General features: G+C 45.4%; 1 protein-coding gene across 3 annotated transcripts in view; it reads right to left on the bottom strand.

The window, feature by feature from the left end:
- Positions 1–712: 712 nt before the first annotated feature.
- fbxl19 (F-box and leucine rich repeat protein 19) overlaps positions 713–13,245 on the bottom strand; it is a 15,550-nt gene continuing 3,017 nt past the window's right edge. For all 3 annotated transcript variants that reach the window (XM_016575299.1, XM_016575301.1, XM_016575300.1), the window contains 10 exons: positions 12,676–12,861; positions 12,218–12,361; positions 12,051–12,137; positions 10,870–11,037; positions 8,666–8,698; positions 7,500–8,569; positions 6,684–6,847; positions 6,099–6,263; positions 4,705–4,926; positions 713–3,030 (listed from right to left, as the gene is read on the bottom strand). In XM_016575299.1, the coding sequence (XP_016430785.1) occupies positions 2,873–3,030; positions 4,705–4,926; positions 6,099–6,263; positions 6,684–6,847; positions 7,500–8,569; positions 8,666–8,698; positions 10,870–11,037; positions 12,051–12,137; positions 12,218–12,361; positions 12,676–12,861 (2,397 nt within the window). In that variant the 3' untranslated portion in view covers positions 713–2,872. The remainder of the gene's footprint in view (positions 3,031–4,704; positions 4,927–6,098; positions 6,264–6,683; positions 6,848–7,499; positions 8,570–8,665; positions 8,699–10,869; positions 11,038–12,050; positions 12,138–12,217; positions 12,362–12,675; positions 12,862–13,245) is intronic.

Genomic DNA, 13,245 nt, shown 5'->3' on the forward strand with positions numbered 1-13,245 from the left:
TGGGCAGCAGCTAGAGTCCAGGACAGAGACTTGCGCCTGACTTTGAGGACATTGGTAAGTGGATGAGTAATGGAACTGAAGTTATGGATGAAGCGTCCATAGAAGTTGGCAAAACCAAGGAAACATTGTGAGCAGGCCACTTGCGGACTTCAGCAACCTTCCCCTTGTCCATCGGAATGCCATCTTTACTGATGTGGAAACCCAGGAAGTGAGGTTGTGAAGGTGTGCTGGATCAAGCAGACATGCAAAACGTGCAGTGTTACGGTACTCCAGAAATCTGGTTGTGATCTCTAGATTACCCAACGGTTCTTTTGTTCAGTAGGTTCTGGTTATAGATAGAGATGCTGCTAATGTCAAACTAATTCTGCTAAATCAAATGAAGAAAAGGTAATCACTAATTTCTGGACACATCTCTGGCGACAATGTTTTTCCATAAGTCTCGACCCCTTTACTAGTATGTCTTACTTGTACATATTCAAACTCTACACATGATTGGCATTAGGGAGTTTTTATTCAGATGGTATATATTAAGCTCAACACGGTGTGCCCAATTTACTCACTGCATCTGCAACAGTAGTTTTCCCTCGAAAATGCAAGTGAAATCCTCACGCTGTTGAGCCCTGAAAATGACTTTTTTTTCAGCTGGCAGGACTCTCAAGTATTTCAGTAGTGTATGCAGCACATTGAGGAAAGAAAAGCAAAGCAAAGCAAATAAAAACAACCCCCATTGTCTTTATTTAATTAGACATTTTACAGTAGTCACTCTTACAGTAGCTGCCTTGTTTTTCTTTTTCCCCATTGTTTCAAATATTCTATCACATGGATCAATGCAAAGGAAGAAATATATATATTTATATATGAACACCCAAAACAGGAAATTTTGGCAAGATATTACAATAACATGATTTCAGCCCTGTGCATTCAACAGGGTGAATGTTTGGTTCATACATGGCAATTCAGTTTCGTGGGCTATGAATCTGCAAAAAAACATGGTCGGATGAAAGATGAACAGAGTTGAAAACCTATTCCAAGTTCTTGAACTTGAATTCTTCGTGCCGATTCCAGAAAACCTGCAACCTGATGATCAACAACTCGGTGTTTGATATGCAACTATAAACTGTGCACAGGTATTTCCCAATGTGCAAGAACGTCTTTTAAATGCAAACCGCACTGAACATGAAATCTAAAAACAACAACATCAAAAAAAAAACACTGCAACTACATTGTCGAGGTCACTTTTAAGGGATGCTGTTTGTCTACTGCCATCAAACGCTTTAAACTGCCATGTATTGGACCCAATACTGAATATAAGTGTGCAAGGAATACAGTCAGTGAAAGGTGTCAACATGCATGGTATTCTGGAAGGAAGCAGCTGCAGAGCTCAGCGAAAGATTGGAGAAAAGTTGTTTTGGAGGGTCCCTGGTAAGAGCCCGTTCAATAGTTCAACAGAGAAGATGGAAGTGATGACGGCGACAACAGTCCAGAACACGAGTCACGACTGTTCAAGACCCTTCCTGCTCAAAGCTGCTTGTTCAGAGAACCATTAACCAAAACCAGGTGAGAAGCGGCTCAGACGCAAGAATGCCGAATGCAGAATGTGTGTGGTTAGTCTTTTGAGTGATAACACTGAATACGGACGGAAACACCAATCATTTCATTCTCTAATACGTTTTCAAACTAATTGGCCACAGATCATTTTTCCTCACCGTTCCCTAACAGAGAGACTTTTCTCCATTGCTAATGGGAGGCATATTTGGGTTCGGACCGTGCCGGGTTTAAAGGTGAGCAGCTGTAATGTCCTGACTGAACGACAGCAAACCAATCCAAGCCATATGTGATCAGCACTAGCTGAACCTCACGCAGTTCAATCCTCACGTTCAGTGAAAACCTTCCCAGACTTGCAGGAATCTACAGCAGCATTATATAAGACAGAGCTGAGCGCAGCGTGACAGCACAGGTACAGACAGCAGCTCAGAGCAGCTACTCAAGCCTAGCGAAGTCTGCGAGGCTTCCAGAAGCGTGCCGTTGGTGCTGAGATCCGTGTCCTTCAGGACGAGAGCAGAAATGAAGAGGGGAAGGACTGAGGACGGTCAGTGTATGGCACAAGGTCAAGGCCGTGAGCGAGTGAAGAGAAGGGAACACCGAGCACATCATCAGAGGCCATCGCCCAACCCTTAACAATGTTCACACACACACACACACACACACACTGATCCATCACGACGAGTGAGTCTCAAGAAACACGTAAAACACGTCTGGGACAAGTCACCCCAAAACCAAAGCCAAGCCTGATTTTCGGACGAATTAAGCACTTTTCCTCCTGATTCTGAACCTCATGACAATCACCTCTGACAACAGCGAGGACTCAAATCTGATGTCAAATGTTGTTGAAGATTACTGTTTTTATAGTCATAAGGACTTGGGGGTTAAATGTGTCTACCGGGAATGAAATCATGTCATAATGCAGAAAAAGTCTTAATGGTCCCAAAGTGGGCTTTATTTTATTTATGCTAAAAAAGACTAAACAACTCAAATCTGTTTTGATTCGGGGGTGAACCCTTCTCCTGACTAGCATGGCTGTGTTTGAGATGACCTCCCCACAGTAGCATACATTCGGCATCGTCTTGCACTCAGTGTTCAGTGCTGGGGTCAGGAGGGGTCATTTACAGCAAACTACTAATCTGTACACACACTCATTACTGGTACGGGATATCTATGTGGAATGGATGTCTCCATTCACAAATGGTTGATCCGGAAAACAAAACAGAACAGAACAGAACAAAAAACAGCCAAGTGTCTGTGATTTAGAAATGCTGTTTCCTCTGATGCTGTGCTGCGAGTCTCTTGCGGTAGTGTTGTTGTGGGCAGGAGTCTAGCTGTTCTTGAGCAGGAGTCTGTCTTCGGCCGAGGGGAAGCAGTGCAGCTGGCAGACGTCTGGAGCGAGCAGGCCGCAGGAGCGCAGGTCCACACTCTGCAGCGAGGCACAGCGGCGCAGCAGCGGCAGACACTGCTCCGTCACCTTCACGCAGCCTGAAACACAGCGCCACATTTCACACAAACTAGTTCAGCTCAGGCCACCTTCCTCCTGAGCTCTGGCCTGACTCCTCACCTTCCCAGTCAAACTAGTGTACTTTTCTCACTGATAATGTAGCATTAAACCTATGAAAGAGCACATGGCTCCGGAGTGCCGACACGAGTTTTTTGGCAGTGCGTCACATGCGGACGATGACATGAAGCAGCCCGAGGTGGACTTCATTAATAACAGCTGGAAGTTCATATGCTGCTTCACAGTGAAGTCTCAGAATAATCGGGGCACTCATTCGCCGCCTTTGGGGAGTATTTTAACTCTCCCGACAGTCTTTGCTATACAATGCAAACGCATCTTTTCAGGTTTGACAGTGATCAAAACTAGTCATTTCTAGAGAACTGCTTAAGCTTATGGCTGTTGTTCAATTCAATTCAATTCAAGTTTATTTGTATAGTGCTTTTTACGATACAAATCGTTGCAAAGCAATATTTAGTAGTAGCTTATTAGTGGTGACTGTCAGTTAATGTACATATGGCAGAAATGTACGGAAAATCAATTAAAGACGTAATGAAACAGATGATGAACACTATTAACAGCAATTATTATATGATGCAATCAAACTTATAGCAAAATGTGGTAGTTCTGTATGCTGTTGTGGCCACCAGCGGCAGCACATCTAGAGCCCGAGCTCATTCTCATTTTTGGCAGTTCTTGTTTGATTAATTCAGTAGTTCTGTTGACTTCACATTAGCATGGGCTCCTATGGAGACTGTAAGAGGACAAGAGTTCAACTGAGCTTAAAGTCAGTCCCGGTGAAAGATGTTACTTGAACAGACCAGGCTAGTAAGTGAACTTATTTCAAAAGTCTCATGTTAATATGTACAATGTTCAAGTCCTGCGTCTATTTTTTGAAAACTGTGTATTTTAAGGCTTATCCCACAGAAATGACTTGTCCCATAAACCAGTGCTTCTCATCAGACGCACCCATTTTGGGTTTTGCAGTCTGCACTAGTGAGCCGATGCAAAAATCTCCAAGTTTTGCATGTTACCATGTTATTACCATGCTACTACTCCATTTACCACTGTTTTTCTTAAAACAAAAAAAAAAACTACACTTTCTAAATATATTTGAATATACCATTGCTAGTATTAACTCCATTGAAATGAATGGATTTAATTACATTACTTTTAACTCATGACTGCTGTTAATTTATGAAACCTACATATTCTTTTTCCAACAAAACAACATCAAAACATCAACATTACTCTGGAAGTCTAAAACTAAAAATATTAATTTTACTTGTGTCAACTTTCACTCAAGATGGAAGGGAAATATAATCTGTGTTTCTTGTTGCAATGGTTGATCAGTAGGTGGCAGCAGAGTCACATGTGCTCTAACCAGTGCTTGTTCATGCAGTTTATCATTTTTCTGTGCGCAGTGTGTTTGTGTGTGCACATTCATGTCAGTTATCAAAATGTAGTCCCACAACTGGTGAGAAATGTGTCAAATATATGTAACCTCTGTGCCGTGAGTATTTCTGAGACACATCTAACCGATAGATAAATCAAATGTCTGCAGAACATCATGTGTAAAGCCTTCAATCGATGGCACTACTGAAAGGCAGTTGTTAATGAAGCACGCTAATGAGCGTTGCTGCTGCAGCGTGAGTGTGTACCTGCCAGGCTGACGTGCGTGAGGCTCTCTCGCAGCGGGGATATGGCAGAGGTCAGCGTGTGGATGCTCTGGTCTGTGATGTGGCAGCACTGACCGAGGTCCAGCTTGCTCAGGTGAGGAAGATAGCGCACTAGCAGGCGCGACACGGCGTCAGTCACCTCCAGGCCCGCCAGACGCAGCTCCGTCACGTTCTGGAAACGCCCGCCGCGGTTCTCTCCGTGAGCTGCAGTGAAGAACAGCGGGTTATGCTGAGCATCTAAATCATACGTCTTTAACACATTCAGTACTCTCAATACTGCCCTGACTTGAGTCTACATGCACAATGACTTTTTTCATTTTCCCATTGCAGTGTTTCAACGTGTAGCTTTTGAGCTCTGATAAAAGATATGCAACTATGAAGGAAGCAGCCAACATAACCGATATGAAGACTGGACAGACAGACAGACAGGCCCTTTCACTCATTTCCCACTTTCAAACAGAAAATACTCTGGTTACACTTTATTTCAGGGTGTCTATGTTACAGTATTATTATATTAATGAAGCACCCCTGAGGGGTTTTATAATTCTGCGATAACAACTGACTGGATGTACATTACCCTGCTTATTACACAGCTACGACCAAACACTGGAAGTCTCTACTGCGAAAGGATGCAAACACCAGAACTCAATGACCTTTAAAAGGGACCCCAAAAACACAAGAAATTAAAGGAAGAAAGTTGTGGAATACTTGTAACATTGACCAAACTAAAACTACTGACTAAACATGAAAACCCATTGTCGCCTGAACGTCAAAACAGTTCAGTTTTAATGCTAACACCCACAAAAATTATGCGCAATACCATCTTCAAAACTGTGTACTGCACCATCTGCTGAGACAGGTGAGAAGTGCTGGAGGACTCTGGTCATGCTGGAAGCTGAGGTGCTTTTAATGAGATGAACTACAACACAGTCATCTCTTCACTGGTCCATCAACTAATAAATTAGTCAAGTATCCAGGTCCAGCCCTAGTCCATTTAAATCCAAACTACGCTCACACAACCAGGGTGCTTCCTCACTTTGCCCTGACACACTCAAGTTAATAAACATGCACGTCTTCATCTGTGGCCGTCATGAAAACTATTGATGAATTCCTTCAGTCAACTCATGCATGATAAAGTGGTGTTCATTTATGAAATTTTTACAAGTAATCTTTCTGTGTGTGTCTGTGTGAGAGTGTGTGTGTGTGTGTGAGAGCGTGTGTGTGTGAGAGAGTGTGAGTGAGTGTGTGTGTGTGTGTGTGTGTCTGTGTGAGAGAGTGTGAGTCTGTGTGAGAGTGTGTGTGTGTGTGTGTGTGTGTGTGAGAGAGAGAGTGTGCGTGTGAGAGTGTGTGTGTGTGTGTGTGTGTGTGTGAGAGACCTGAGCGTGTGTCGTTGCTCGGCGGTGCCAGCAGCTCCCTCAGATGCGAGTCTTTCAGATCCTCCACCCAGCTGAGGTCCAGCAGCCGCAGACAGGGACACACCGACTGACAGAGCGCTGAGACCGAGGACCACGAGCAGCCCGCCACGTTCAGCTCCAGCAGCCCTGAGGAGCACAGAGCACCGGTTGACACCAGATCATCACTGACCACACAATCAGTTCATGCATTCCCTGGGAATCAAACCCTGGCCTTGGCATTGCTAGAGCCCTGCGCTACTGTAGGAGCTACAGGAATGCTCATTTGATCTAAATATGCGTATCAAATTACACATTTAAAATAATTCTGTCTCCTTCATCGCTTCGGTCAGACCAGCTGGAGTCTGGGATTTCTCTCACAACAACTCTTCCCTTTTTCACTCATCTGCCCAGAGGATTTCTCCTGGGACTGTTGTCAGAGCTGTATGTAGATCAGTGCTCTTGAAGACTTCTCCTCTTTCTCTGGGACTGTTCTTACAGTACTGACGGCAGGCTCAGACACACTTACGACGCTTCACATTAACACTCTGGATCAAGAGCAGGACCTACCTTGCAGACGGTTAATGAGCCACATGAGCTGTTTCTTGGAGATGTTGGTGTAGCCCAGGTTGAGACACACAGGCTGTCGACGGATTATACTGCTCAGCATTGGAGGAGTTATGGAGCGCTGGCGGCTCAGATCGATCTGAGTCCATAACCTCTTATCACAGCACCTGCACACAAACACACGACACGCTTCAGACGTCTGACACAGAGGTGCACCGTATCTATCAGTCAATAACTGCAAAAAACACCATCTTACTATTATAAAAAAAGCCTTATTTTGTGCTGATAATGGAATTTCCACTGGTATTTTCAGGGATAAATATTTGTGCTGTGTTTAAAGAGAGCTGCTGTAATGTCATGGGGCTTTCTGACACCTTGCCTTGCCGCAATGTTTCCCAAGATTCACAACTGTCATCATACGCTATCATAGCAACTTTCTGACCAGCCGTCCACAGACGGTTAGGTTAGGCCCCTATTCCTCCTCCACTTTAACACTCAGCACAGGTGTCCCACAAGGCTGCGTGCTGAGTCCACTTCTCTACGCCCTTTATACTCATGATGCCATTTTTGAAGTCAGCTGGACCAGTTTCGTGTTTTGTTGAATTACAGTGCCACCAGTGCCATTTTTGCAGTTTAGTGTTAATAAATGCTCTTTCTGGACTGAAGAGGAAGGCTGGATTTAGAGAACGTCCTCATAGTACATCTAATGTGATCAATAAGTGACCTCTTTCAAATTTACCAGAGTATATACTTTGCATTATTAAGCAGTGTAAGTGTGAGAGTGACGTAGCTGTGATTGTGAGGGGTGTGATGTCTCACCAGCGGCTCCAGGTGCGGCACACACGCATGCAGACACACAGCTGCGGCTGACTGAGGTGCTGGAAGACGTGGAGCCAGACGTCCCGGGGCAGCACGTGTGAGGCTCCGCTGTCCAGCGGCAGGCAGTGTGGCTCGGGGCAGGCCGGCGGGGGTCGCACCCGGTGTCGCTCCATCTGCAGCGGCCGCGGCGGCGAGGGCACGGCCACAGCACTCCTCTTCACCAGCTGCGAGCGATGCGGAGCCAGAGACACGCTCCCCGGGTTAGAGGTGCCACTGTTGCCATTCGCAGTCCCAGAGCCGGCTGCTGCTGTACCTGTGCTCTTGCTTGAGGGAATGCTCTGGCCCTGCCGGCTTCCTCCTCGCATTCTGCTACCACGAGCAGTCTTTACAGCAGCGTGCCGGTGATTGGTGACAGTACTGCTGCTGGAGTTCTCCTTCTCCTGCAGCTCTCTGCCAGCCACTCGCATGCGGCCGTTGCGAGTGTCCTGGCCGTTAGTGCGCTTGGATGAGGACAGGCCTGCTAAGTGTCCGTGTCCGAAGGGCGGCAGCTGTGTAGCGGACAGCGGTGAGGACGGGTCCGCGGCACTGACCCTGTGACCCCGATCCCCTGCTCTGTCCTCATCGTCATCTGCTTCAGCGTCCACCACCGCTCTACGCACCCGGGCATTCACCTCTCCTCTGTCTGCTGCCGCGTTCTCGCCGTCAGAATCCTCACTGGCACTGAAGCCCAGCTCGGCCAGACGCCGGTTCCGCTCTCGCATGCTGCCACTGTACACAGCAGCTGGAGAGGGAGGTTCTGAGGCGGCGGCAGGAGACGGAGAGTCCGAGTCTGACTCCGAGCCGCTTTCGGAGCTGGAGGAGGACGAGGAGCTGGAGTCGCGCACTCGCTCCAGGAGCTGACACATGCGTTTGAAGCGCTCCAGCTTCTCACGGTGATGCGAGCGCTGGTCCTGGCTCGGGGTCGAGGGCTGCACCGTGCCGGAGCCTCCAGCAGAGCCGTGTCCACCACCCAGAGAAGAGTTCGGCCCGTTCGCTTCAGAAGAATCCGAGGAGTTGGGTTTGGCTTTCTGCTGAAGATGTTCAAGACAGAAGATTACACTAGTGAAAGAAACTCACAAGTCTGCATTTCACGTCAACAGTAAGACTCAAGATCTCAAGAGTCGTACCTTCTTCAGGTGTTTATCACGGGCAGCTTTGATCTGTTGGGGACAAACAGAAAGACACGCGTGTTCAATGACAGTAGTGATCATGCATGGTTATGAGTGACGTGACTTCCTGCTGAACTCAGTACCAACTCTACAAAACTGTGGACGAACACACACACATGCACGCACATAAAAAACCAGACTCGGGTGTTTTTCAGTGAATTGTTTAGCAAGACGTACCACTGACACTGCCAACAAACATTACACCAGCATCACATAACAGGTGCCGTCACATTTCTGGTGGCAGAGAAATTCCTCTGCATTTACGTTTAGTGAACTCTGACACATGAGTCTGCAGTGTTGACATTTAAAGAGCTCCTATTATGAGAGTTCACTTTTTTAGTTTTTTGGTTAGTGTGTAATGTTGCTGTTTGAGAATGAAAAAAAATCTGCTCTAAAGGGAGATATTCTCTTTTCAAGAACTACAGCCAATGGTCCATTCGGACTGCAGCACGCTTCTTCTGGATATTGTGAAGTCTCAATGTCACTCATTAAATCATTCCCGCTCACAGGCAAGGCCTGGCTGGATCATGCTCCACAATGCATTGGGCCAGCCAACCAATCAGAGCACATTTCGTATTTCAGCAGGAGAAACAGGAACTAAACAGGGCGTTCAAGACAGACTGGGAAGAGAGGTGCTGCAATAACGTAAAATATGAAAAAAATAATGCATTTTTGGAACAATCACGCATGAAAACCTATTCTAGTCCAGCCCAGAAAACAAATCAAGACTTTGCATAAGGGCATAACAGGACCCCTCTAAAAGATCGGACAACAACTTTAAACAATGTAATGAAAAGGAAAGTTGATATGACACGGTGGTAAACATGCTTCTGTCCCAACTCTGTTAGAGTGTGTTGCAGCCCTCAGAATCAAAATGTGTTTATATTTACAAAATAACATTAAGTTGGCCAGTGAACACGTTGGATTTTTTTCTTTGTACTTCAGTCAATTAAATAAAGGTTAAAGAGAATGAACAAATCACAGATTCTTGACTTTATAGCCTTTCACCAAACATCCCAACTCTTCTGGAACCGGGGTTGTAATTAATTACTAGGGATGTGCATCACAACTAATTTCATTAACATTAAAACAGAACATTTCGTAACTGTCTAGTCTAACAAACCCTCAAAAGACGTCTGTATATACGATCAAATAGCCTATTTAATCTAAGACACAAAGAGTCCAGTTCCATACTGAAACCCACAGAAAAATAGCTCATATTATATGTACCAGCGATATGCTTGCCCTATTATGATCCATGTACATTTAAACTCAAGCATTCACTAAGCCATTATTCCCAACAGGACAGATTTATTCAAATGAACCCAATCAATAGGCCAATAAACTCAGCAGCTTATCATAAACAGAACAGCTGAAATAAATGCTGGTCAACACAAGTCAGCACATGTCAAGCTGTACTGGCATCCGCTTGTGTGTGCGGGTTTGAACACGCTTCATGTGCATGAAAAACATCTAAACACATGACAGATGGCCAAATCAGGAGAAAAGCTTGAGGTTTAGCATGTTATTTAAAGGTATTCTATTCGTTAGGACACTGATATAACAACTGTTGTTGTCAAGTAAGTTTAATTCATCGTGTTTCCCCTTTAAACCAGTTTATACTAACCATTAATAACCATTAGTGTCCCTCATAACCAGCAGTACATGAGCAAGCTTATGACATATGTGACCCTGGACCACAAAAGCAGTGTTAAGTCGCTGGGGTACCGGAGACCTGATTATAGCACTTAAAACCTGGAAAAGTCAGATTTTCATGATATGTCACCTTTAAAGTAAAAAAAAAAAGTTCAAATATTCCCTCGCCTTGCTCATCTTCACAGTGGACATTCCTCTGAACCCACCACTCCAGATAGATAGATAGATATAGATAGATAGATATATATAATCTTTAAATGTAACGTTAACATGACCTTAATTTGAACGTAGCCTTTGCAAAAAATGTAAAACAAAACAGAAATAAATAAATGAGTAGTCTTTCCGGTGTGGACTAGCAGGCGCAGTGTTGTTTAGTTGAGTAGTCTGGCCCACCCCTAACAACCACTATAGTTAACTCTGTCTGTTTGATCTGGTTGTGTCTCCCGTCACACTGAAGCTGAATCTGGAGCCAGCAGGAAAGAGAACACCTGCTCTGTTGCACTCACCTTCTTTCTGGAGCCGCTCTCCTGGGGAAGCTCCTTGTCCTTCTTGCGTCTGGCTCCGTCTTCCAGAGACAGGCTCTTCTTCTTACTGGGAGGCGGCTCATCCGTCAGCTTCCAGCGACTCACCTCCCCATTGTCCATGCGCCTCTTCCCCAAACCATCTCCTTGATCCTGAACATCAGACCTGCATTAGTGTGATGTTTATTACAGTGACGACCACACACAGGACTGCTTCCAGAGCTGAGTCAGGGTCAGGGAGGGCATTTCTAAAGCTGTGGTGAGTACAGGCAGTGACATCATCACGCACACGCAGAGCTTACACCTCAAACCGTAGCATCGAGTCTACACGCTCCTGGTTTAGATCGCTAGAATTACTATTAATACAAATATGGCTTATACGACAACATGTCTCAAGTGGTGAATCAATCCTTGTGAGAGGTGAAAGTGCACTGGCTGCTGCACTGATGTGTGTGAACCGAGCATCTGTGCCTTCACTGCGTGACTGACACAGAATCTCTACTTCTGAACGATACTGAAAGTCTAGCCGTGTCAGCTGTGATGTACGGCGCTCTCGTGCCTACAGCATCTACAGTTCAGACCTCGACAGAAGCTCTTCTCCTGATGACACTGCTTCCTGTCTCTCTCCTTCACTCTACTAATACACCACATGTTACGTGTGCTTTTCCATGTGTTCCCTTTACAGTTAAGTAAGGATGCAACCAGCTGGAAACCGTACCGCTATGGTGTACTTCCATACATTAATAAAGGCACTTCTGCTGGAAAGATGGCATCCCATGCAAAACATGACTGACTGCGTTGTGCTTTCCTACACATTCTTACTGATGCGTAAAACGTTTGATTAAAACTCAAATTTAGAACAAGAAAACATTATCTCGGTCACAAAACTGAATTTGCAGCAATAAAGTGGAATCCAAAGCAGAAAACCAAACGTTTAAACAAGGATGCAGCCAGTCAATGAATGGAGGACTTTCAAACACCGACACTATGTTAAGATTAAGAACTAGTTTGAGCAACTAGCAGTTAGACAAGAGACTTTTCAGACTCGCTACCATTTTGTAACTGACTTTATAAAGTTATGAGCAGTCTTGAAGAAAACAAATGAGGTGACTAACTGTTCTGGCCCACTCTGAACGGGGCAGTGCAGTATCTGTGTGCAGTCTTACCTTACTGGTCTTTCCCTCCTTGTGGCACTTTGGACATTCCCAGCAGTTTGGGATCTCATCATTAATAATGCCTTCAGACTTGCCCATCTGAGGAGAGAGCTCAGCGTGTTATCAGCAGCCGTTAGGAGTTCAGACGCGCTCGCTTTGATCATGTTTAACTCACAAACCTTGAGGCAGCTGGGGTGGATGATCTCGTTGCAGATGGTGCACTCCATGAGCGAGAGGCTGAACTTCTCCTCCTCCGACTCCACCGTGTCCTCCTTCCCTGCTTCACCGCATGCGAAGCACACGGCTGTGTGCGGCAACACCGGCTGAGGAGAGCAGCAGAGTCAGTGAAGCCAGCGCGAGATGCTCTGATCCTAACCGTTACGATGCACTGATCACAGCTGGAGCACAAAACTACTGCGTCCCCCCATCAGCCGCATTCAGAGGTGCTACAATCACCCAGGTCCACCCTGCATTCAGTGCAAATACTCACATGCTCGAATGCTTTCAAACCACAGCAAATACGAACACAAATCTACATACTGAAGGGAACATGTCTGAAATCTCTGAAAGTGTGCAGTGGATGTTAAGATGTCTTCTGCTTGAGTATGAGCATGTGACACAGGTTTGCTTGACTTACTGCAGTGCACTGCCGCAGCAGACAGGACTGCTTCATCCGGCCCGGTCCACCGAACTTCTTCATGTCCTTGCAGAAGTGGCACTCGCCGCACTCGGTCCTCATACACGCCTGACAGCGTCGGCACCGTGTCCGCCGCCGCCGCGCCCCCCCCAGCACCTTACTGCCAGACATCCCCTCTGCATTCAACTGCAGAACAAGCACAAAACACAAGGTGTTCAACTCAGTCCCACACGTCTGCAGAACATGCTCGGCTCTTTTTATCGTCTATAATATCTGACTGACTGGAGTTGCTCTTTTATAAACACAAAAAGCTAACTAAACACTACTAAACAAATGAATGCATACATACATACATACATATACATATATACATATATATATATATATATATGTATATACATTTAAGGCTGTCAAATTAATTAATTGCATCCAAAATAAAAGTTTGTGTTTACATAATATACGTGTGTGTCCTGTGTATGTTTATACACATACATACATGTATATAATTAAGAATCATGAGGTCAAAGGAACTGCCTGAAGAGCTCAGAGACAGAATTGTGGCAAGGCACA

This window comes from Sinocyclocheilus rhinocerous, unplaced genomic scaffold (assembly GCF_001515625.1).
Source record: "Sinocyclocheilus rhinocerous isolate Xijiao unplaced genomic scaffold, SAMN03320098_v1.1 scaffold2398, whole genome shotgun sequence".
NCBI lineage: Eukaryota > Metazoa > Chordata > Actinopteri > Cypriniformes > Cyprinidae > Sinocyclocheilus > Sinocyclocheilus rhinocerous.